Source organism: Dermochelys coriacea, chromosome 17, assembly GCF_009764565.3.
Source record: "Dermochelys coriacea isolate rDerCor1 chromosome 17, rDerCor1.pri.v4, whole genome shotgun sequence".
In the NCBI taxonomy this organism is placed as follows: Eukaryota; Metazoa; Chordata; order Testudines; family Dermochelyidae; genus Dermochelys; species Dermochelys coriacea.
The window spans coordinates 17,251,081-17,277,732 of NC_050084.1; the positions used below are offsets into that span (position 1 = coordinate 17,251,081).

At 41.9% G+C, this 26,652-nt stretch overlaps 1 protein-coding gene across 2 annotated transcripts in view; it reads left to right on the top strand.

The window, feature by feature from the left end:
- The window catches only part of UBE2G1 (ubiquitin conjugating enzyme E2 G1), a 41,397-nt gene extending 15,080 nt beyond the window's left edge, over positions 1-26,317 (top strand). Inside the window, exons 2-6 of one of the 2 annotated variants that reach the window (XM_038375818.2) lie at positions 8,846-8,948; positions 17,044-17,141; positions 18,350-18,528; positions 22,875-23,000; positions 25,803-26,317. In XM_038375818.2, the coding sequence (XP_038231746.1) occupies positions 8,846-8,948; positions 17,044-17,141; positions 18,350-18,528; positions 22,875-22,961 (467 nt within the window). In that variant the 3' untranslated portion in view covers positions 22,962-23,000; positions 25,803-26,317. Of the gene's footprint in view, positions 1-8,845; positions 8,949-17,043; positions 17,142-18,349; positions 18,529-22,874; positions 23,001-25,802 lie in introns of those variants that run through there. The other variant, XM_043499378.1, reaches the window with a different exon arrangement.
- The last annotated feature ends 335 nt before the right edge of the window (positions 26,318-26,652 follow it).

Genomic DNA, 26,652 nt, shown 5'->3' on the forward strand with positions numbered 1-26,652 from the left:
GTAGTTTCTCTATCTGAATCCCTGGACTTTGGGAGGTGGGGGTAGAGAGAGAGAGCATAGCTGGGCTCTGGGGGGTGAGGGTGTCTGAGACTGGAGGGGTAGAGTTCCCCCCCAAGATGTGCCTAGCTGGCATGTGTGACACACACCCAGACTGAAGGGACCAACAAAAGCATAAGAGGAACTAGGTTGTCTTAAGTGTTTTTGTAACTCTATATTCCTGGGGGAAATCTTTTTGTTGTCTCTATTGTTAGACATACTTGACGGGTATTTTGAAATTTAACAAAATAATTGTAACTGGTGTGATGCTATGACAAATCAAATATGCAGAACTCTAAAACACTCTGCAGAATTCCCCCAGGAGTACTAACAGTATCTTTATGGGATAAGTAATGGGGGGGGAAAGCCATTTTGGTTCCAATTAATTTGGTTATGACCACACCTTTCACATTATCGTACTGCCCAGGAACATGCTGGGATTACTAGGTCTAAAGCCCTTTTTGAGATAGTTTTACAAGGACAGTAAAAATATTACGTCACGAAGTTACTCACACCAATTACCTATTAATGCACCATAATTTCTTGGCTTAGTATCCTGGTTGGATTATTTGGCGAACAGTTCTGAATTTAATCAGCCCATGCTTGAGTTGTGGTGGTGGCAGTGTTACTAACTTAGAATCATAGAATATCAGGGTTGGAAGGGACCCCAGAAGGTCATCTAGTAAAGAACTTCTCTGTAAAGAAGTTAGTCCTCGTCTATCCCTTCTACATTTGAATCCTGCAGCTTCTTTGTGCTAGTGGAAGGCAGTAAAGAAACTGAAGCTGCATGTGGCTTTTATGAGCTGGAGGTCCAAACATCTAGAACTGTAACTCGATGCTCAAGAAGACCATTTGCAATTTCTCTAGATTTGTTGTAGGTTTGGCACTGGACATGCAATCCTGCAACCCTCCATAGATACAATGGACTAATGTTTACAGAAAGCTGTAATCACAACTTCATTTAGGATACTCCACTAGACATAATGAATCCTAAAGATGACCTTGAAAGGAAGAGAAATTGGGGTTAACCTCTTCTGTAGAAGTCAAAGGCTTGAATATCCTTATTTAAAATCCTGCTTGGCTTTTTACATGGGACTTAGTATTTTCCAGGGGGGAAATCATGTAAGTGGGGGGGGGGGGGGGAATCATGTAAGTCTTATGTCAGATATCTAGGAAGCAACTCCTGGTTAGCAAAGGTTCAGAGTAGCAGCCGTGTTAGTCTGTATTCGCAAAAAGAAAATGAGTACTTGTGGCACCTTAGAGACTAGCAAATTTATTAGAGCATAAGCTTTCGTGAGCTACAGCTCACTTCATCGGATGCATTCGATGTGAGCTGTAGCTCACGAAAGCTTATGCTCTAATAAATTTGTTAGTCTCTAAGGTGCCACAAGTACTCACTTTCTTTCTGGTTAGCAAAAAGTATTTAAATTTGATAGCCTCTTTCTTCCAAGGAAAGATTAAGGCCTTGTTCATACAACACAAAACAAAGGACATAAATCCAACTTTATCTCCATTATTTTTGAGATGTAGGTATTTCAGCTCATGTGGTGAGCTTTAAGGAACTGCCTTTTTAAGTATCCACATAGATTCCCACCCCCAGTGCATACGCACATGATACGCATGAGTTCAGAATCTAACCAGCAGCATCTGTGAAGGCAGTAGCTGTACCTTACACGCCCTCATGCCTCTCAAGGGCATAAAGGGTGGAGCAATCCAGATGCCACTCAGCTTCTTACCACCCATGACAATGAGATGGAACAGTCTGTTCTCCTTTCAAGTGCACTCAGTTTTGAGGTGCATTTAAAAAAGCTGATGAAGGGACCATCTGACTTTGAAACTGTTCCAGCAAAAGTCTGTTGTGCACTCCTTAAACAGTCAGCAAATGCTCCAGATATTAGAGAGGTAACCCCAGGCTGTGGGGATTAGAGACTTTATGCACCAAAAGAGTTGTGTCAGTGGTCTTTGTTCAGTTACCCTCCATGTCTTGATCCTCCACATGAGCAACTTCGGGTTGAGGTAGCTGAATTGTTTTGAGGTTCCAGTGACATAAGGGATTCATGCATAGGACCAAGATGTCCCAAGCTATATGGAACCACAAAGTGAGAATGAGATGGCCAGGATTGCATCCTATGTTGAGGCACGTCAGGTGAAGGAGGAGGTGTCCACAGGAGTTGAGCTCTGTCCACCTCATGCTTATGATTAGATAGAATGGGATGTCCCTTTTCCTCAGCTCTCCTCCCTGTGTGTCTTGGGTGATAAAATAGCAGCTCCCAGAGAAGGGCTTCTAGAAGATACAAGTTAAGATAAACAATAAAACTTGCCTATGGGTGGTACTATGCCCTATGGAGTAGCGGGACTCAATGAGAAGTCAGTTCCAACAAAGAGTGGTGTAATTTTTCCATGGCCAGTAACCAAAGTTTTATACTCTACTGGATTTAGTGTCCATGGATAGGAGTGAAACATCTAGCCAAGGAGACAGGGTTCAGAAGAGATCGTCAATGCCTAGATGTTGTAAAGGTGGATGGAAACAAGGTGATTTGTGCCAGGGTAGAGTGGTACTGCAGACTCGAGCAGAAAGGAAATTCTCCTCCATTCAGTACCAAGCCAGATGCAATAGAGGATACCAGGATTGATGGTATCGCAGGTTGTCAACTGTCAGCAAATGACAGGTGCAGAGTTGATAGCAAACCAGAAGTGATGCCTATTTAGGTGTACATTCCCACCCAGTCAGTGGAGCTCATAGGAGCAATCACCTACTCAACAGTGGCAAAAGCTTTTCTTATGACCGTTTTTTTTCACCAATCATATCTCCAGGCTCATCCAATAACTTCATTAAGTCTGCCTCAAATGACTAGGGCACATGGCTTTCTTGAAACCAAATGCCAGAGTTCACCTCAGACCATTCTAACTTCAGACCCTCTTTGTCTTTCAGCCGAGCAGATACAGTATGAAATTATAGGCGGTTGTAGGAGTCTGACTCCTAAAGGAAAAGTTGAGGAGCAAACCTGCACCTCTCTCTGACTTGGGCTATGGGGTCCCCTGTGGACTCAATCTTACGAATCTTTGAAATAAGACCTGCAGATAGCTTCTACCCCTTGTGGAAGGGAGCAAATATTCAGATCCTGACAGGCAATACTGCAGCAGTGTATCAACCGGTGAGGAGTATGCTTTTAAAACTGGCAGATGACCCTAAGCTGGGAGGGGTTGCAAGCACTTTGGAGGACAGGATTGGAATTCAGCAGGCTCTTGACAAATTGGAGACCTGGTCTGCATTCAACAAGATAAAATTGAACAAAAACAAGCCCAAAGTACTTCACTACAGAAAGAAAAATCAACTGCACTACTACAAAATGGGGAATAACTGCTGAAAAGGATCTGGGGGGTTATAGTGGATCACAACTTGAATAAGAGTCAACAATGTGGTGCACTTAACATGTGTGAAAGACTAGTATTCTTTGTCAACTGGCGTGCTGTATGTAAGACACAGGAGATAATCGTCATGCTCTGCTCAGCACTGAGACCTCAGTTTGAGGTACTGTGGTGCCCAGAATTGCCTACCCTTCAGGAAAGATATGGACAAACTTGAGAAGTCCAGAGGACAGCAACACAATAAAAGGTTTAGAAAACCTAATGTATGAGGGAAGGCTAAAACTGGTCATGTTTAGTTTTGACAGGACTGGTGGGAGGGGGAGAACCCAGGTTAATATATTAAGGGCTGCTGTAAAGAGGTCTGAACAGTTATCTGGCGTGTCTCCTGAAAGTAGGACAAGAAGTAGTGGGCTTAATTTGCAGTAAGAGAGACTTACAATTTCCTAACTATAAGGCTAGTAAACTCTGGAATAGGCTTCCAAGGGAGGTTGTAGAATCCCTAACATTGGTGGGTTTTAAGAACAAGTTAGACAAACACCTGTGAGGGATGGTCTAGGCATACCTGGTGTTGCCTTAGCATCGGGGGCTGGACTAGATGACCTCCCGAGGTCCCTTCCAGCCCTACATTTCTATGATGCTAAGGAGGGGCATGATCAAAACTTGTCGGGAAGCAATTCTTCTGTAGGACCTGTGTCTTCAGAACTAAATCAACCTTTGTAGCTCTATATATTGGGGGACACAACAATCTGGTTCACATCAGAAGAAATAGCTCTTTTAATGCACAAATGGACTTGAGAGCCATATCCTTTTGGGGTATTGGGTTCCCACTCATGTATATCTTTGGCCAACTAGAAGGCGAAATATGACGACATCTGCTTGGATGAATGAGTCAAGCTCCAGCAAAGATGCTTTTCTGATTCACTGGGGCAGCCGCTTCATATAGGCCTTCCCACCATCTCCACTAATTTCCAGAGTCCTTTGGCAGGATGAGATGAGGCAACCATTTGATACTCCTAGCATCAGTTGGCAACACCTGTTTTGATTTTTATTTATTTTTTTTTGGAACTCTTCCATCTTGCAGTTAACCACCTATTGTTACCACCTCTTCTGGACCTGGTTTCACAAAATCCTCTAATCCTTCATCCAAATTTGCAGTCTGCATCTGAGTTCCCTCTAAGCTGCATGGCCACACAGCAGCCTATTAAGCATCACTCAAGCTGAAGCGGGGAGAGATGCCCCTCCCTCTACCCTATCCCAGACCTGCCACAGCCAAGGGAGAGAGCTGGGGGGAATTCATTCTCTCTCCTCCCCGAGTAGCCCTCAGGTAGCTGACACCCCTGCAGCTCAACCCTCAGCCCTACTCCCACCATATGAATTTTATGTGCACCAATATGGAGGTTGTGTTGCACACAATTCATTCTGCACATCTCTGAAAAATGAGAGGGAACATTGGTCTGAATCTAATGGCTTGAATGCTGGTGGTTGACTTCCGTAGATAGAAGCTGCTTGGTATAGCTTCAGGACTTTCTGGTTCAAAGCAGGTAAATATCCATCAGATTAAGATAAGCACAAAAGGAAACATTTCTCTGAGTGGACTAGTAAACATTGCCTTCATCCACTGGAGACTTCCATTCCTGACACCTTGAGCTATAAACTGGTTTGAGTCCACTTGGCCACAATATCAGCCTCCATCTTCCCATACAAGATTTCTCAGTCTGTTTTCCAACAGTACCTAGATTTCTGAAACTGCAAATGTATTTCCTCTGTCTAGCCATTCTGTATGGGATTCTAGTATGGTCCTTGCTTCTGATAGAACTGCCTTTCAAATAGGTAAAACAATCTGACGCTATCAAGTAAGACTGCATTCTGAGTGGCAACCAGTTCAGCTTGCAGGATGTGAGATTCAAGCTGTGGTGGTGGTGGTCATTCTGTGTGCAAGGACAACTTTGAAAAAACCTTTAGGCAAGGTCTTGCGCTTTCACCTGAGCCAATACATGTTTATGCTTCATTCATTTCACGGGGCAAAACTTCATATATGGATAGTGATCTCTTAAATATTAAAGAAATACTTTGGGGAATTATGCCATACTGGGAGACTTTAATTTCCTGGGTAGGGTTGGAGAATAAATGCTACTAGCACTGGTAGGGCCCATTTACCTGTGGATGTGATAGATGACCGTCTCTTCTTTATGAAGCTGTCACTGAAGTAGCAAGAGGTGGTGCAGTTTTAGACTTTGGTTTTAGTAAGTGGTGATGGGTTTCAGAGTGAGAACATCTTGGAGCTGGCTGTCAGAAATAACCTTGGATCAAGAGCCAATTCAGTAAGAATGAAATAGAAGGCTAATCAAAACCATGTCATCAACTGATGGGGTTTTTTTGTTTGTTTTTTAAAACTTCAAAAGAGCAGACTTGGGGAAATCAACGGAATGGATTAAAGAAATCAATTGGGCTAAAGAGCTCTGTGACTTAATTGTGAAGTAGGCTTAGTTTTTGTATAGCTGGTTGGAAGAAACTCAATCGGAAACTTTCATCCCAAGCAAGGGGGGAAATTTGTAGGGAAAGGCTCCAGACCCCACTAGATGAATGATTACCTCAAAAGTTTAGGAGTAAGTACAGAGCCTATAGGGAACAGAAAAGAATTGATCTGCAAAGAAAACTACATTGCACAAGCTAGAAAATGTGGGAATAAAGTGAGGTTTGCTAAAAGTCAAGATGGATTAGTGTTTATCGAGGAAATAGTGGTGTGTGGTTTTTTTAGTTGTATGGATGAGGTTGAACTGCTATGCTGTGTGGATGAGAAGGAGATTAAAGATAAAGTTGCTGTGGTCCAAAACCTAAACTTGTCAGCTTTCCATAATATGGAGCATGAAGGCAGTGCAGCTAATGGAACTGAGTGTCTAGAAATTGAACCCAAGCTCTTGTGTTTTACATAAAAAAATTTTTTTCTTCCACCTCCTGGAATACTGAAATCTGGCATGTTAGACTACTGGTCAGTAGTAGTGGAGTTCCTCAAGGACTGATCTTTAGTGGAAATACTTATGACCTTGGCACAAAAAATAGGTATGCTAATGAAACTTGCTGATACACAGTTGGGAGGCCTCTTCAGTACAGAGAAGGATGGGAATATTGTACAGGAAGATTTGGATGACATCACAACTTCATCCCGTTTCTCTCACTCCAGTGCACAATAGTACAGAGTGCAAGATCATGTACTTAAACTCTAATTTCTGCTACAAGCTTGGGACTCCTCAGTTGGAAGCAACAGAGGAAGACGCACACCTGGATATGTAGGTCAATTACAAATAACCATGAGCAACCAGTGTGATGTGGCTGTGAAAAGGGAAGAACAGTTTCAGGATTGCATTGGGAAAGGCATTTCCAGTAGAGAGAAGTATAAACGCCGTTGTATAAGACATTGGGAAGACCTCATTTGAAATACTGTGTAAAATTCTGGTCATCCATGTTCAAGGAAAAACAAATAGGTACAGAAAGCTAGTAGGATGATTGGGCGAATAGAGGACCTACCTTATGAAAGGAAGACTGGAAGAGCTTGGCTTGTTTAGGCTGGCAAAAAGAATGCTGAGATGGGATATGATTGCTCTTAAATATATTAAGAGGGGTAAGTACCAGGGAGGGTGAAGAGCTGTTTAAACTAAAGGACAGTATGACCACAAGAACAAATGAGTATAAGCTGGCCATGAATATATTAAGGCTGGAATTTAGCAGAAGGTTGCTAACCATCAGAGAGGTGAGGTTCTGGAAAAGACTCCCAGTAAGAGTTGTGGGGGCAGACAACTTGCATAGCTTTTTAAGGCAGCTGGACAAATAAGATGCAATTGAATTAGAGGGTTGCTTGTGATGGTAGAGGGCAGGGCTCAACAGCCTTGGGGCTCACTTCTCGTTTCTTAAATTCCTAAAGTTCATAATCTGGGGTTTCAGTCAGGCACTTGTGAGGATCAGGAAGGGATTCTTTCTTCCCCCTCCAAAAAACATATTCTGGGAGGCTTATCTCCTTGTCCCAAGGCATCAGGAACGGCCATGGCTGAGATGGGACACTAGGTGGGGTGGGCCAGAGCTCTGAGGTGGCACTGAGCATTATCTCTCTCATACACTCAGTTTGTTGGTTTGTGCTCTCCATGTTCGGGGTAAAACTGATTACAATGTGGGGTTGGGAAGGAATTTTTCCCCCTAGGTCAGATTGGCAGTGACACTGTGAGGTTTTCACCTTGTCTGCAGCATGTGGGTATAGGTCACTTGCCAGGGTTATCTGAGTTTACTTCACTTAATTATTTCTCTGGAAACAAGGGGTCTTTGAGCATCCTCCTGCACCCCCGACCCCCTTCTGACAATATAAATTATTATAGGATTCAGTTCTTCCTCCTGGGGTCATGAGTCTGATTCCTACTGCCCCGGGTGGGGAGCCAAAGCCCAAGCTCCACTACCCTGGGCAGGGAAGGGGTCAAAGCCCAAGGGCTTCAGCCCCAGCCAGGGGGCCTGTAACCTGACAGCTGAATCCCCCAGGCTTCAGCTTCCACCCTGGGCGGTGGGACTTGGGATTCAGTCCTGAGCCCCAGCAAGTCTAAGCCAGCCCTGGCAACCCCATTAAAATGGGGTCGTGACCCACTTTCGGGTTCTGACCCACAGTTTGAGAACTGCTGCCATAATGTATATGGCCAGCCTAGAAGCACAACAAGCAAGGCTCCCGGTGGATGAGGGGGGGCATGAAATAGAACCCCTGGCACTAGCCTCTTCTGGTTTGTTTTTTTTTTTTTTTTTTCCAACCCTAATCCCACTAGATTACCTTTTGGTCCCTATGAACCATTACCTTGTGACTAAGTTGTAGGGACACTTACTTGGTTCTGCTACTCTTCTGGATCCTGAAAGACTTTTTCAGTTCCTTCAAAAGAAAAAATACTGGTTAAAAATACTAACTTTTCAAATACAGCAAGAATAATCTCCCCATCTTGCTCCTGTGCTGTGGCTCATAAGACTAAAATGTACCCTCCAACAGTAGGGATACCACACTACATAGTAAGTACCCTTGCTATGGTGTCAAAATTTTGAGGCCTGCAAGACTGACTACTGAATTACAAGTCCACTGGCATTGCCTGTTGACCCTCAAACTTGTTCTGGCACTTACCTTCTCAGGATTTCCCTCCTAGATCTTTGGCTTTTCTTCTGAAGCAGGCAGATTAGGGATTATGATAGGAGTGCAGTCACTACTAGATACTGGACTGAGCCTAGGGACCTACTACATATAAAGTGAGTTGTAAAATTTTTTGCAGGGGATGATGAGTTAAGGGATACCAGACCAGTGACTATTTTTATAACCAGTCCTCCCAACTTCTGTATGCTAGTTAGGTATGCAGATTATATTAAAGTGCACAAAGGCTCACAAGTTTGTTTTCTCTTTTTTTTTTTTTTTTTTTTTTTTAAACAGAGCTCAACAAAAATCCAGTGGAAGGTTTTTCAGCAGGTTTAATAGACGACAATGATCTTTACCGATGGGAAGTCCTCATTATTGGTCCTCCAGATACATTGTAGTAAGTACTAGCAATCCTAGTAAAACAGAGTGTACCCTGGCTTGTTAAAAACTACTTGCTGAGATTTTAATCACAATGTGTAGTCAGAGAGCCTATTCCTTCACCCTCTCTTCCCTGGTCCTTCTCACATGAACAGAGAGCAGCAATACCCGAAGTCCAAAGTTGCAAACAATTCAGTGTTTATTGGGGTGAACTTCCAACAAGCAATGATTCCAATTTCCTTCCTCAGCGTTCCCCTTCCCAGCTCTGATACCACAGAGCCTTGCCTGTGTCCCTGTTCCCATCCCCTCCCTTACTTCCTGATAGACTGCAGACTATAGTGTAACTTGAATTCTGCTTAGCTATACTTAAATTTCAGTAAAATGACTTGTTAAACTAACCAATCCTAACATTGTAATATGATCTAACTAATTATATCCCACCACTTTAATTGGTTTATACCCAACAAAATTAATTATACAGCAGACAAACAATCCCAGAACCAGACAGATTATACAGACAAACAATAGGGAAATGGGGACAACAGTGATGGAACAACAAAGACATGAGGATTTCACACCCCAGCTATTGTAAGTGAGTTCCTGCCAGACAGGATGCTATCAAACTAAACTTTCTTTAAATCTTCTAGGCTTTTATCTTTCTCTGGAGGTGATAGATTGGATCACCTTTTTAACAGCCCAAAACTACCTTATTTCAGTGTGACTGGTGAGGACTTGACCATTCGCTTCCTAGCTTATGGCTTCCTCTGCTGCTTAGCTGAAGACCTTAACCTAAGAATGAGGCCTCAGACTATCCTAGGGAGAGAAGGCCTATAAACAGGCAGTGTGATTTTGAGTCTTGTTTTGTACATCTAACGAAGAATTTAGGTATATATGTTTATCATTTTAGCTAAAGTATAGGTCTTTGTAGACAGGCCTGAATATCTTTATCCTAACAGTAGTGTTCACGTTGGCCCTAATTTAAGAGTAAGTCTTTAATGGCTTGATGCTCTCTTTTTACAGCAGACGTAGTTGCATTACTGAATTTGTGCTGGGTCTTACATTGCAAATGCATCTAATAGCAAAACTATTTGAAAGTTCTAAATGGGTTATTTTCTCTGTGGAACATGGAAAATGATCCTTCATTGTGCATTTATTTGAATTCTCTTTGAGGAGGGGAGGGAATAGAGGAGCTTTTGGGATCCTCTACTTGCTCATAAGAATGGCCATTCTAGGTCAGACCAAAGGTCCATCTAGCTCAGTATCCCGTCTTCCTACAGTGGCCAGTGCCAGGTGCCTCAGAGGGAATGAACAGAATAGGTAATCAAGTGATCCATCCCCTGTTGCCAATTCCCAGCTTCTGGCAAACAGACCTATGGATACCATCCCTGCCCAACCTGGCTAATAGCCATTGATGGACCTATCCTTCATGACTTTATCTGTCTAGTTCTTTTTTGATCCCTGTTAAGTCTTGCCCTTCACAACATCCTCTGGCAAAGAGTTCCACAGTTGACTGTGCATTGTGTGAAGAAATACTTTTTTTTTTTTAAACCTGCTGCTGATAGATTTCATTTGGTGACCCCTAGAACTTGTGTTAGGAGAAGGAGTAAATAACACTTCCTTATTTACTTTCTCCACATCCGTCATGATTTTATAGACCGCTATCATATTCCCCCCAGTCATCTTTTTCCAAACTGAAAACTCCCAGTCTTATTGCTTCTCATATGGAAGCTGTTTCATACCCTAATCATTTTTGTTGCTCTTTTTTTCTGAACCTTTTCTAATTCCAGTATCTCTTTTTAGCTGGGGGTGATCACATCTGCAGTATTAAAGATGTAGGCATACCATGGATTTATATAGAAGCAATATATTTTCTCTTTTGTCTATCTCTTTCTTAATGATGCCCAACATTATCCTTTTTTTGACTGCCGCTGCACATTGAGTGGATGCTTTCAGAGAACTATCTGCAATGACTCAAAGATCTTAAGTGGTAACAGCTAATTTAGACCCTCATTTTATAATTATAGTTGGAAATGTTTTCTCGTGTGCATTCCTTTGCATTTATCAAGATTGAATTTCATCTGCCATTTTGTTGCCCAGTCGCCCATGTGCATGTAGCCCTTTGTTTACAGAAGTTCTCTTGAGCTATATGTTGCCTCCCTCCAATGCCCAACAGGGCTCCAAATAACTCACTTAAGGATTTCAGAGTGGGGCTAGAGGACAGTTGACTTGTGTAATGCAAGGTGCTCCCTACCCATGAATCTTGAGACCCAAATTCAAAATGCTTACTCCTCTTTGCAGTGCCTGGAATCGCTCAACCTAGAAAACTTTTTTTTTTATAAAGTGCATTCAGACTGCTTCTAAAGGTTACTGATATAAATGGATGGGTAACAGTTGTCAAGATAGTTAAGCCTTTACCCCTGAAGATGACCAAGATGCCCTTATGGCAAGTCCTAAATCTTTGTTTATGGAAGTAGAAGCTGTATTAAGAACTAAACCACTGTCTTGCCATTACTCTTGCTACAAAGGGCTATTGGAGCATGCACTTTTTAATTGATGGTACTTAATTTAACCAAGTGAAATTTTGACCAGATAGACTAAGCAGTGTCAATAGCTGACTGAAGCCTTTTGAGTGCTACAAAAATTTACTTGGCTCTAACCGTAGTAAGTATATCATTCATAGAATGTCAAAGACCAGTGGCACAAAAGGTTGAGACAACGGGTAACTTGGTTAGCTGCAGCAGATAGCCACTGATGTCTTTTGTGCCTTGTCAAGCTTTGTTTTTCATACTGTTTTTACAGTGCCTTTCCAAAGTCTGCCAAAGAAGACTTTGCCATTTCCCTGCATGGCAACCCTCGACCTGGTTTAGCCTGCCAGTTGAACCAGTGTCATGGGGCATGATGGCTGCTGCTGCCTACTGGTAGCTACTTGGGGTGTAAAAGAGGTAGTACCTCAAAGTCAGGACAGTCAATTTTTTTTTCACATTTTTCTTTAATCTTTGTTTTGCACCCAGCTCTGCCATAAGAATGGTCATAATGGGTCAGTATCCCATCTTCTGACAGTAGCTACTGTTCATCAGGAAAATGAACAGAACAAGGCAGCTGAGATTCATCCACTGAGCCACAACTGTAGTGTGGGGTTGCATGCCTGACCATCTTGGTTAATAGCCATTGATGGACCTGTCCTCCATGTATTTAGCTAATTCTTTGACCATCACCGCATCCTCTGGCAAAAAGTTCTATAGGTTGACTGCACATTGTGTTAAGTACACACAATGGTTATTAGCCAAGATGGTCAGGGATGCACACCCCATGTTTTGGACATCACTTAAACCTCTGACCTCCAGAATCTGAGACTGGATGACAGGAGATGGATTGCTCAATAAATTGCCCTGTTCTGTTCATTCCTTCTGAAGCATCTGGCACTCGTCACTTTTTTCAGATGTGATAGTGGGCTAAATGAGCCATTGGTCTGACCCAGTGTGGCCATTGTGAGAGCTGGCTGCAAAGTGAGGATCAGTTTAAAAAGAGTGTGAGTGCAACTGTCCTGATTTTCAGAAGTGGTGCTTCTCCTTCTACATCCATATAATCAAAATCTGATAGTGGCTTCTCACCCCATTTCCCCCATATCTAATGGGGTGAAACCAGTGGCATGCTGGCATCAGTCCACTTGAGTCTCTTCACAGCCATTCTGAATTATGCAATGGACAACCTTCAAAAGGGCCTTTACATAAGCAGGGCCCTACCAAATTCACAGCCATGGAATAATGTGTCATAGATTATGAAACTTGGCCTCCCCCTGTGATCTTCTGTTTGCTTTTACCCTACTGGGGGGAGACAAATGTTTCTCAAACTGGGGGTCCTGACCCAAAGGGAAGTTGCAGGAGGGTTACAAGGTTATTTTATAGGGGTCATGGGATTAGCACCCTTACTTCTGCACTTCCTTCAGAGCTGGGCAGCCAAAGTGGCGCTGTTGGTGGGGCATCCAGCTCTGAAGGCAGCACCCCACCAGCAGCTTTGCAGAAGTAAGGGTGACCTGGTCTGGTATTGCCACCCTTACTTCTGTGTTGCTGCCTTTAAGCTCTGCAGGCAGAAGTAAGGGTGATAATCCCATATCATGCCATCCTTGTTTCTGTGCTGCTGCTGGCGGTCTGTCTTCAGAGCTGGGCTCCCAACTAGCAGCTGCTGCTCTCCAGCTGCCAAGCTGTAAAGGCAGCACAGCCGCTAGCAGCAGCACAGAAATAAGAGTAGCAGTATTGTAATCCCCCTTACAATGCCCTTGGGAACCCCCATCTCCTTTGTGAGTCAGGACCCCTACAATTACAACACTGTAAAATTCCAGATTTAAATAGCTAAAATGATTAAATTTACAGTTTTTGGAAATTGCATGTCCATGAAATTGTCCAAAATGGACCATGAATTTGGTAGGGCCCTGTACATAAGGCAAAGAACTGATCGAAAACTCTTCAGTCTCCAAAAGCTTACAAAAAAAGTCCTTGAGGAACTAATATGTTGAAGTCCTTTTTGTGGATCATTGTTCTCCACTTAGTCATAGTGTAAGTGATCTACAGCTTATTCTGGACAGGTTTTCAGAGGCAGCTAAACAAAGCTTTATGCTCAAATAAATTTGTTAGCCTCTAAGGTGCCACAAGTACTCTTTTTTTTCTTTTTGTGGATACAGACTAACATGGCTGCTACTCTGAAACCTAAACAATTTGGATTCACCATCAACCGGGGAGGAAAAAAATAAAATCCTTTTCTAACCAGTCCTATCAACCACTGCACAAACATCCTCCTCAATGGTATAAAAATGTCAAATGCTTCACATATTGTGGTAGTACCATCTGAAGTGATAGTTCCCTGGTTCAAGAAATACCAAACAGAAAATGAAAGGCAAGCCAGGCTTTTTGAATCATTCATCATAGGATACTCTATCAGCAGATCATGACTGTCATCAAAACTGATACACAATGTAGCATCCCTTTTTATACAGGTGAGAGAAATGCTGTCTTTGTTCTCTTCTGAAGGTCTGCTGGCAAGACCAAGTATCAACTTTTCATCCAGGGCGGCAGGGAGGGGAACAGGACAAACCACATTGAGACAATGGTAATCAGAAGCTCAGCTTTGATGGACACGTCACATCAGAAGTGGGGGTGCTGGACTTTTTGGGGGCATATAAGATGAGCTGAAACTCAAAGTGCAGCAAGGGATGGTCAGTGTAAATGCCTCAGCCACCCTTAAGCAACATCTCCACTCGTGTGGCATAAGTATTTCTCTTTGAAAACAGAGCCAGGGACAGACCTGAATGGAGGGCAACTATTAAAGGTTGTAAACATTTTGAGTGACTGTGTGGGTGAAGGTGTGAAGGAAGGACCAAACATCGTGCCATGTCTCCAGTGGGAGCATGCCAGTAGGACATTTGTCTGCAACGTTGCTTCTTGCGAATCGAATTACACAGATGTGAGAGGGCACAAGATGCCATGACATAATCTTCATAGTAGCAAACAGCTATATGTAAATCTATAGTTCAGGGTGGCACTTTGTAGCTATTGATTTGCTTATAACAGTTGGGGCAGAAATCTGGGAGTTGTAACTTGTTAGGGTCTCACCTTTTTTCTTTTCTCCTTCTCCTGGGTGGCTGTGTGGAGAAGGGTAACCACCTTCTGCTAGATATTCCCTAGGCCAGGGGTTCTCAAACTTTTTGCTGGGGCACCTTTGAAAATATTTCAGGCAGCTGACACCTCTAATACCAGGCCATCCTTACTTCTGTGTTTGCTGCTGGCAGTGGCACTCGTTTTAGAGCTGGGCACCTAGCCAGCAGCTGCTGCTCTGATTGCCCAGCTCTAAAGGCAGCACAGAAGCAAGGGTGGCAATACTGTAATGCCGCCCCCCCCCTTTGAGTCAGGATCCACAGTTTGAGAAATGCTGCCTTATGCTCAGGCAGATTCAAACAAAGTAGTATCCTGCTTTCTCTGAGATGCTTCCTGCCCCCATCCCAGCCTAGCAGTGGAGCAGTCAGGACTAATCCCTTGCCTATATACTGATTTGCCTGCTGCAAGGAACTGCTAAGCATCTGCAGCAGGGAAAGGACACAGCAGCTGCTTCAGTTAGGGAGGCATAGCTCCTACTTGACTGATTCAAGCAACTCTAAATTTCAGGGCTCAGAATGATGAGCTTACAATAAGATTCTGTCACTCTGCAACTTAGCACCCAGGTTGGACGCCACTGGCTTAATTTCACTGCTGCACTCCCTTCAATTTCCTGATCTCAGGAAATGTCCTATTCTGACTATGACTCAACTTGGCTGGCTTTAAATGGGAACTGAACAGCTTGTTTAAGGTCTAAGTGAGTCTGTCTGGATCAAACTAAATGAACCCTGGGTGCTTGACTCATTCCTCTGCTATAATCATTAGACTAAGCAACTTAAGTTCTGTATGAGCAAAGCAATTATCTTTCTAGCTTGGTCCTGTAAGCATCTGGATTCAGCAGCCAGAGTCCTGTCTTGTCAGTCCTGTTCACTATGCCCAGTATGAAATGGGAAACGCCTGTTATGAGTCACAACATTTAAAAGGGCAATAAGTGTAAAGAGCAAAGTTGTAGTTTATAAAGGTACATCAGCTTGCATATGGCAATAGCCTTTCTAATTGAAAGAGCTTATTGTTGGCTTAGTGTATGACTCAAAATACTGCATTCTTCTTTAGGGACTTCTGTTCTAGATTTTTTTTTTTTAAACTATCAGTATTGCCCAGCTGGGTGCATCAGTGTTGCAAAAAAAATTTACTGAGGGTATTGAGCTTTAAAAAGACTCGACAATTTACAGTACCCAAGCCCCCAATTCAATTTTCTTTTCCTCTAGGGATTTGGAATTTCTTGACATCTCTGCACTAGTTTTATATTAGCGTGCCATCAAGTATTTAGCCATCTCTTCCTAAACAACACTCTGCTTCAATCTTTCCTCTTGTCTTGAGGCAGTAACTTGCCTATCAGTGTCCAACATCCAGTCAATGTCTCCTCTTCAAATTGCAGTGTTCTAATCTTCATTAGAAGTCCAGGCCTTTTTAAGCTGTAGCTGACAACGATGGCAACTACAGAGGAGCTTGTCATAGTATTCCACTCATAGCACTAGAGTCTCAGCAACCTCTCTCCCAACTTCCAATGCCTGGCCTTCTCTACTGAAACTCTGCATCTACTCCATGAAGTAGTAGGAATAAGGACCATGTGTGGTAAGAGGGGAAATAAACTTTAACGTGACATCTTTGCTTGTTTCTAGGGTTTCTATCTATAAACTTACCAAGACTGTATCTTCCTTGGCTTCAAACCTCCATACTTAAACCACCAGATCAGTTAAGTTTGAGTCTAGATGCATTTGTACCTAATCTATGCTAAAATGGGACCTCTCTCCTGTTTAACTCCAATCCAGTTAGATTGGTCAAAATATAGATTCTCTGTTAATGCTAGAAAATAACTTGGCTGGGCTGATAATGAGCCCTTTGATATCAGAGTGCAGAAATCTGATTTTTGGAAGCATTGGTCAAGAATGATGGTACTAAAGGTCCTGAGAACACTGTTTAGACTACTGATTTGGCAAATGTTCCTGAGACTCCTTGATTTAGTAGGTACTCCTAAATCGGAGTCCTGCACCAGTAAACCTAGCTATAGAGCAGGCCTGTCGACCGATGAGGTGACCCACATGTGGAACGTGAACAGGTATCTGGGTTGTATGCTTGCTTTTCTTCTGGGAGTTGAACTGGGAGTATTGATGGGATCCCCAGTCATGAGAAGGCAGTGGGAGCCTGGCAGGTGACCTCTAAGCCGTGAGTCTAAACGTTCACTTACTCACTTAGCTAGCTGAGAGCTCTGTGGAATTTTGAGTTAAAAATGACACTTTGTCCTCTGGAAAAATAAAATACTCCTAAACATTGTTGTCAGAGTATTTGGAGGGGATGGCAAGTAGCTTGTAAAGTTCTTATCCATCCATTGTGTAAACTAATGCTATTACCAAGAGTGCCAGTGTTACAAAATGTTTAAGCCTAATATAGGTTAAAGTGTCGTCTGACTCAATTTTCTAGTGTTGGCCTTGCAAAGAACTACTTACTGATAATTCTTTAATTCCCCAGTGAAGGTGGCGTCTTCAAGGCTCATCTCACTTTTCCAAAAGACTATCCTCTCAGGCCGCCGAAAATGAAGTTCATCACAGAAATCTGGCATCCAAATGGTAAGAATTGCTACAGTTTTAGCTTTCTGTACTTGTAAATGAAATTGAAGGTGTCTAAAAAAAAATATTAGCCAGAGCTGATGTGTCCTGTTGTAAGAAACCTGTAACGACCCCACTGTTCAGCTAACTGCCAGATCTAGTAATATACTATTTCTCCTCTCCATACTTGACACTTCAGTGGTCTTGGTCTGCTCTCCAAGCATCTGCATCAGCTTTCCCAAGGTTTAGGCAGCATGTATTGATGGGCTGTGTCTGGCCCAGACAAACAGGTGGGGCCTTCTCCTTAATGTAAGTCTTTGGTCGGGGGGGTGGGGGAGAGAAACTGGGTCCTTGGGTTAACTTTACATCACTGGCTTGGCGGATACAAGCTGGAAGGTGAAAAGTGACTTTTCCCTTCCATCTTAAGACAAAACTTCTAGAGTCACACCTATATTGGGCTGAAGAACTTTACTGAGTTCCATAAATCTATAGTAAAAGCTTAGCAGCAGCAAACCAGCATAAAGGGCTTAATAGGGGGAGAGGGGGAAGAGACAGGGAGGCCTAATAGTGACATCAAGTCAAATCCCAACTTTCACATACATTGACTGACATCCACAGGGAAGATGCAGCTTTATACCCACTCCTTAAGGTATTGATCACCTGCCCTGCCAGGGAGGTTTGCTGGCTGTACATGAAAGACACTCTGAACTCAGATTTATGCTTTCAGATGTGGGGGGAAATAGCCACTAAACTGAAAATGGAGGTATCAAAATGGTCCACAGGGCCACTTAGTTTTCCATGTGTTCTTTGATGGATCAGTTCAGTGATGTGAATAGTCTACAGCTCTACTGTGTGCATCCTTTTTGGCATGAAAAAGGTGAAAATCTGAAAAGGGCTACAATTAAACTGAACGCTTACTGTCAAAGTACTCAGCATACCCATATTAAGGCAGATATTTGCTTTAAATAAATTAGACAGGGCAAGCTTGCTGTCTCTTACCAAATTTCATTTTTTTGCGGCATCTTTATAAGAAGTCCTTGAACAGTGATAAACTTGTCGGTGTCTTGAAAGAAAATGTCTTCCCTGAAACTTTCCACAGCTAACTGTTTTGAAGGTACTTGGATAGAACACTTGTTTAGATGGAGAGTAGCATCCCCATACAATACCTTGAAGCCAGCAATTTAATCATTGCTGAAATATATACCTAATGTGACTGCTTGACTTTGTAGTTGACAAGAATGGTGATGTCTGCATTTCAATTCTTCATGAGCCTGGAGAAGACAAATATGGCTATGAAAAACCTGAAGAACGCTGGCTTCCCATCCACACAGTGGAAACTATAATGATTAGTGTCATTTCTATGCTGGCAGATCCCAATGGTGACTCTCCTGCTAATGTTGATGCAGCGGTAAGACTCCTGGTTTGTAGATAAAGCGGTGCTATGTGTAGCAGAAAGCTTACTTTATTCTAAATGCAAAAACCTGAAGGGCATATTTTATGACTTGGTAAGCATGGTATTAGAAGACTGGTAAGCAAAGACTGTACTCTTGCCCAGTAAAAATGTACATGTAATGAAGCTTAATAGCTAATCTTAAAAGCTAGAGTGTCTGAAATTCAGCCCCAGAATTGCTTTGTGGATTACTTTTTCTTGGTAAACAAGTATTTGTTGCTAACTACAGACAAAATCCTCCTGCTTTATAGGATGAACAAGGCAGACACAGGAGCAGACTTGTCAGATAGCAACTTGCACAGGATACAGAAACAGGCAGGGTAGAGACTTTCTGCATTAAATTTTGAGGCTTGATTGCTCAAATGTAATCTGAAAACTTCAGCTGTCTCCATAGCAATGAAACTTGATGTAAGTGGCTATGACTATAATTGGGTACAACTTGCCAACCAGTGTCAAACAGTGATCTAAAGATGTAAAATGCAACTCTTGTAGCTCACAACTCTATGCTGGAAACCCTTCCTGATGGTTAATATGCTACTTAGCATGTATTGCAGAAAAGGTTTGTTTAGGGAGTCTTTTGTGTCTTGAATGAGACTGACCACAGAAACTGATGCAGGGATCTTAGCAGGAAAAGTTAGTGATTAAAAATGTATCTGTTCTTCCTCTCTTGCCCCTAAAACGTCAGCCTATGTCAGTGTCATGAGTATAGAGTTAAACAGGGAGTTATATGGGTTATATATGGGAGTTAATGCCTCCTTTTACACACTTTAAATAGTGGAGGAATTGCCACTTAAAGTTGGGGGAGGTGGAGGGGGAGAAATCTAAATTAAGATGAGGTGGTATTTAATAATGCAGGAGGCTGTAGGGATATGTCTAGTGTCACTGTGCCGAAGTGGGAGCTCAGCTTTCCCAAGTCTAGGAAAGCTAGTGGTACAATATGAGGGTCAGTCTTGATTAGTAGACTTGTCCTCAAATCAGTGGTGGAAACAGTCTTTTCCCAATACAAAATAGCTATCAAAGAAAGCATTTCTTGGTTATCTTTCTGTACAATCCAACCACTCAAGCTGTGCATGTTACCATTGGAGACTTGAGTATCAAGGAGACACAGATCTTTCATACAGCAAATCTGAATATTGTGGAAGAGCAAGCTGGACTTTAAATGCCCAATAGTGTGTAGAACATTTTAGTTCTCTGACTATCTAACACTAACCTGTTGCTGACTTTTTCTGGTTTCTACATACATATTTTTACACTTCACCTGGTGCTCTTTCCCCAAAACTTCCAGTAACTAGCTTCTTTGAAAAGTGTGCTACTGCTTTCCCAGTAGGTATTTTGGGAAAGGAACACTCCTTTCGCAAATCTATATAAAAGCACATGCTAGACTAAAGGTCCAAACTCTTGAAAGCTATTCCAAAGGTAGGGAGAAAATTGCTGGCAAGAAGTTGGAAGGCTTCAGGTTTCATCCTGTGGTATACTTTGTATTCCACACGAGTAGTGTGGGTCTGTCAGGTCTCACTGTTTGAGCTGGGGTTGTAAACGTGCTAGGTCTCTAGAAAATACCCTCCTGGAGTCTAGTCCTTAAATATAGGCATTTTGCATGGCTTAGTGTAATAGGACCAAATGCTACTGCTATGAAATGAAATACCCTTAATTCTCATCCCCACACAAACATGCAAAACTCTAGTGCACAGTCAAAATACTTATTGATGTGAAACTTCTCCCCGCCAAGATAGTGGGATTTTATTGTGCTGTCCAGGAAGCCCAGCATTTCTCACATTCTTCGCTTTTACTCCTTGGATAGTGTGCCCCAGAGAAGGGAGCTTACACATAGCTTAAACAGCTCACTTCCTTAGGTCTCTGCTACACTGGTGTCTTCTATTTAGCTTCTGCTTTTGGTTTGCCCAGCTTACTGGCTACAGGCAAGACTCAACATCTGGCTCCCTGATTTCCTGATAATTAGATGAGTACATCTTCCTATTTGGGGAATCTAGAGAACAACAGATGGCTACAGATGAGATGGCTGGCAGGATGGGAATGAAAAAGCTGTGTCTGAAATCCATTTTGTTGCATTTGCTGCTTAATTTGCCACACATCTGGGGGAGTTGAGGAGTAGTCCAAAGGATCCTGCCTGTTATGTTTGAGGCAGTTGATGCCTTTCAGAGCTTTTGTTTCAGATCCTCTGACTTTGGAAGGCATTCCTGCTTCAGCTGATGCTCTAATGTTTGAGGTCTCTTCACCCATAAGCATTAGAAACCACTTTTTTTTTTTAAGCTAAGATTTTGGAGCACAACTCTTTAGGAAGATGGAATTCTGTGTCTAATTCTGCAGTTGAACACACAGGAGGCCACACAGCAAATGCCTGCCTCCTTGGGAGTATGCATTTGCTGTACAGTCTATTGCCTGTCATCTCTCCATTCTGGGTCTTAATTTCACTTCCTCTACATCCTATTTAACAGCTGTTATGTTTTTGTTTGGCTTTCTTACCCCAAAAGAGGGGGAAACATGAAGCCCCTTCCAAGAGCTACTAGCTGATGGCTTGACCAGCTGGAGTGCAGTAACAGTAGTGAGACTTGTAAATATCTTACACAGAAATACTTCAGACACTTGCTGTTGGAAAGAATGGCAAGGTCTCCTGCATGCATGGCCTACATGGTGTCTATACAGAGCAGTTATCAACACTGTACACATGTGGTATAAGCCAGGCTTGGAAATCTAAACTAACCACTTTCCACAAACTTATGTGGGAGTGGGCCATTCAATATCACTCACTAATTAGTGTGTCCCATTAGAAGTAAAGTTTCTGCTCTCTTCACATTCTATGAAACCTGGCTTGAACCAGCAACCCATGGTGCCTTGCTCCCCTGTATCTCCTAACTTTTTTTCCTGTTTTTTAAAACGCGTGTGTGTGGCTTTTTTCATAAAAAGCACCTTCCAAATAGGCACAAGATCAAGCCAGTAACGATGCATTTGTACATGTATGTTTGCAGTGGCATCATGCTGTACAAATACCAGGCTCAAACTTCTTGTTTGCCTAACTTCCTCTTTACCTTTTGTCTTGCCTTGGAAAGGGCTGCATAAGTGAGGAATAGGGTTGTTCTGGCACAAAGTCCAGGTGACCTTGCCATCTCGGGATGCTCAGATTTCTAATGGAATTTTGTATGTGCACAGTCTTGTCCATGTCTGGCTATTGCATACCTCAACTTCCTGCATCCTCTAAATGCCATAAGGAAATAGGCTTTCTCCTTTCCTTACTAAACCCCTTGAGTACTAGGACCTTTTTTAAGTGGCAGGATAATGGGCATAACTTCCAGGTGGATATCGATAGTGCCAGCTTTGGCTTGTAGTTTTTGCTAAGCACCATTGGACAACTGACTTATTTCACTACTGCCCGTGATATTCTGAATAGCAAGTGTGGTGGTGACGCCAGAACTGGAAGACTGAAGTTTAATAACTCGGAATTTTTGATAATTTGGAGAGGGCTCAGAGAAGAGCTATGAGAGGGAGTGAAGAATTGGGAAAAACTTGTCTTAAGCAAGCAGCTTAGTCTCTTTAGCTTAAAGAGAGATTAAGGGCTCACTTGATCATTCTATAAGTACTTGCATGGAAAATAGAAATTTGAGAAGCCCTATATCAATCTAACACATGTGTAATGAGCTAATGACGGGAAGTTGAAGCAAGACACTTGCACTTTAATAATAAACAGAAAAGCAAATTTCCAACAGTGAGGGCAACTATAAGGGTTGTAGTGGATTCTCCATCATGAGCAATTAAAGATTATATTTTTCTAAAAGATACAGCTCTGCTCTAGTTGAAACAAGAATGAATTCAGGGAAATCCTATAGCTGATGTTAAGCAGGAGATCAGATGAGATGATCATAATGGTCCTTCTGGCCTTATCTATGAATCTGCTGTTGCTTTGCAGATGCCCTGAAACAGACCAAACAACTCGCTATAGTCTGACATCTGGCTCCTGTTTGAAAGAAACTAGGTGGAGAGAAGGGTTTGCAACCACAAGGGCTAAAAACATCTACTGATGAAAGCTCAGACTGTAGAAATGGCCTAGGTGTCCATAGTTTTAGGGACAAGCTTTCCAGGAGCCTAGGGTGATTTTTTTTTTTTTTTTTTTTTCTCCAAGCCTTGAATGCCATGACTACTTCCAGGAACAGGTTTGCTAGCTTTAAACACATTTTAAGAAAAATCTCTTGGACTCGAACACCTAGGTACTGAAAACTTAAGCTTATTCTAGCAAGAAGTTTCATATTTATCGCAGCACTAAACTCAGTTGTCCAACTACTTCTTTACAGAAAGAATGGAGAGAAGACAGAAATGGAGAATTCAAAAGGAAAGTTGCCCGCTGTGTAAGAAAAAGCCAAGAGACTGCTTTTGAGTGACACTTATTCAGCAGCTAGTAGCTTCACTTTTTTTTCAGGGTAAGTAGTAATTTCTTTAGAGAGACACCTTCACCTCCATTAGTAGGAGGCTTGAAGGACAAACTAACAGTACTACAGACTCTGTATTCAGGCATAAATACCTTCCCCATATCTTTCAAAAAAAACAAAAACTTTGCTCTTTCTCCCAATTACACTCAGTTTCAGTGGCAATATCGCCTCATCCTCATGTCTGTAGACCAGCACTGCCAAAGACTACAAGGCTATGGAGACACTGAATGGAACACTTTTTTTTTTTTTCCTTCATGCATTACTGTCTACCAACCCAGAAATTTGGTAAACTTGCATTATTTTATTAGCATGTCTTCAATGCACTGCCCAAAGCCTGAGATTAGATTTGGTTTGGCAGTATTTTATACCAGTTCACTAAACTCATTAGTGGCAACAAATACACTTGTAATATATTTAGCATCAAAAGTGGACATCCACTATAGCTTCCTGCCCAAGCAGGCTTCCCAGCAAAATTCAGATGTCTGTTGCCAGCCCAAAACTGCAAATGTTGATGTACCTGTGGTGTCAATCTGTGCACAGATGCTGATAGCAAGGCCACTTGTAGGCTAAATCTATTTTTAGGGTCTTAGGATCAGTCAGTGGTTGGGAAGACATCTCAGCCTTTTTTTAAACTCTAGAGGTAAAGATCTTGTAATACTTCTAAGATGGATGGAGATGTATATATTTCCCCCTAGTCAATCTCAACATATGGCACCAAGGAAGTGTCTTGCGTTGCCCCATAGTAGTAATAAAAGATGCTTAATTTTAGTAGCTTCTCAGGGAAAATGAATCCACTTGACAACTCGTTGTAGTCAGCAGTAATTCTGCTTAGGAGCTGAACTATAACATCTTCCAATTTCTCTTAAAGCAAGCTTTTAACTCGGGGCTTAATACCACTTGTCAAATATTTATTGCCAACAACCACAGGCTGAAGACTGAAAAATGTCTTTTTTTTTTTTTTTTTTTTGGTCCCCTGACAACTTTTGATTTTTGACTTAAGAGTTCTTCAGTGTAACTTGAAACAAAGAATTACAATCTTTTTAGATATGTCTCACAATGACTTTTACTCCTACAATAATTTCTCTGCAGAACAGAGGCTAGACTACTGAGTACCAAATGATTTTTTTTTAAAGACATTTTCGTTCCATAACTCTTAGACCCTGAGATCAGAAGCCTCAGGATGGAGAGGTGGTTAGACCATTGCCCTTAAGCAACCTAGTTCTGATGGCAAGGGGGATGCTAAACTGGAAGCTTCCATTTAAAATGTAAACTGTGGCAGGCTGCCAGACGTAATGCTGTAAAAGGACAAATTGTGTTACAACCTATATAACCATCTTGCTAGTCCACGTGACTAATTGTCAAAGTACTGTGCTCTTGCTACTTTGTAACTAGTCTCCAGGTCAGTAAGGTGACTAAAACTTTTCTGTTTAGTGTTCTTGTCTCTTCACTGCCGTTGAACTGCATCTTCACCTGAAAAGGGTCTTACGCCTTTTAACTTCTACACTCAGCTAGGTCAGTTGATTTCCAGAGTGAGATGTCACTTACTTAGAAGTCTTGTGTTTAAATGGCTGATTTGGCACACATTCCCTCCAATCTGTAAGCCACATCTTATCCACCACAATAAACCTGTATTCCTTGCATTCAGTACCCTGAATATAGTTACATGGAAAAATAGGGTTGCTGAATGACCTCACTATCGGGAAGGGATTGTCTTAACAAACTGACCTCTCAAGGAAGCTTTCACAACTTGAGCTAGTTGTACTAATTTTTGTTTCTTGACCTACTACTTTTAACATTAGCAAGTCTTTTTTCTAAAGGTTTCATGTATTCTAGCTTCACAATTACTCAAGTCAGTCCCACTTGATACTGGTTCTGTCCATAGCAAACAGTCAGACAGGATTGACTTTAAATTTAAAGCATGTGCTTAAGAGCAAGTGGACTGTTCTTTCTAGTAAAATTTAAAGGAGATGAATGGGAAATGCACAAATAACTTAGACTGATATTTCTCCCTCAGAAGATGAGGGGGAAAAGACCTAGAGCATGGGAATTCTGTCCCTAAGTGGAGTGGGTATAGCAAATAAGGCTGTGTGCTGCTTCCAAGCTACCATAGTAGCCCCAATTCACTTTAAAAGCATGTTGCCATATTGAACAAGTGCAATAGTGCAACTTGGCATGAATGATGTCAGAGTAGAAGGAACTAGTAAGCTGGCCATCTCGCTTATGGAAGGCAAGTTCTTTAATAGTGAGTTACAGCAGTGTGATGACAAAGAGCGTGGCTCCAATGACAGACCTAAAATAAGCATGCTAACTTTTCTAACAGTGATACTTTATGCTGCAGGTCATGCTCAGTTCTGTAAAATACTACTAGACTAGACTTCAGTCCTTCAATAGCTAAAATGTTTGCTTGCTATACAAAACACTCAACTATAGCCTAGTCCTGGATGCATATGAGAAATCTACATAATATATGCAACCTATATATATAAACCTATATATAATATATGCAAATGCTTAAGACCTTTTGATTAAAATCTAACTGACAGAGGTTTTGGGTTCAAATTTACCACCAGTGTTACAGCATTGCATTAGTTGGACTCCTCTCCTTGAGATGACTGACGGCGTAGTTAATGCTAAACACCAAGCAAAAGACGTGCACATTCAAGTAAACTGGCTTTGAGCACAGACAGCCACAAATGACTCTATTGGGCTACAAACACCGTTTCCCATCTTTAATGAAATGCAGGATCTTTAGTTGCTCAATGTGGTAATACAGCTTTATCTTCTGTATTGTAGGTCTCCAGTTGAGAAACATGGCACTGTTTTTTCCTGCACTCTACCCACCTATTGCTGGACTTCTGTTGTAACATGTTGGCAAACACTGGCTGGAACTGGGCTGCAATAAAACATGCCAGTTATCAATGCTGACGAGCCTAACAAGTGCCAACATAAAAAGATGATTACACATTTTGAAATCTAATGAACTGCTTTAACCTTCAGGAAGAATTGTAAAGATGTGTACATAGCACAACATGATCCGGATAATATATATACTGTTCATGTACATCCACAAATACACATTGTACCAAATAATGCTGTCTTGTAGTTAGGATAACAATCGTGTACATTCTAAAAGATTTTAGCAAATTTTCTTTCCCTCTTCATTGTTTTTTCTTACCAGTTTTTTTAAAACAAAACCTCTTGAAGCATGTCAAACTAAAACCGATTAGGATTAAAGATTTTTCCATTTTATTTCTTTGAACAATTGAGGCTTAAATTTTTTCACTTATTGAAGTTTAGTATCTGTTGGGGGGGGGGGGGGGAAACACTCCTTCCTTACCCTGTATCTCTTCAAAGGTTCAGATTTTTCCTAATCAAACACTGAAAGGATCTATAAGCAACTATCTGCATTGTCAAAAGTCACTAGAGTCAAAGGTCATTTTCCCCCCCCCCCCCCCTTTTTTTTGACTCAGTTGCACATAGTTCTTGGATTGGGTGTAGCAATAAAACTTCTGGCTGTGGAGCACCCTTGAGCCTGATATTTTTTTTTTTTTTTTCAAAGGGCTGAGAGCTTTGGTTTTGAAGTGATCAGTTGACTAAGCTCAAGATAGGATAAACTGCTTTCTCTGGCTTTTTGCCTCTTGCC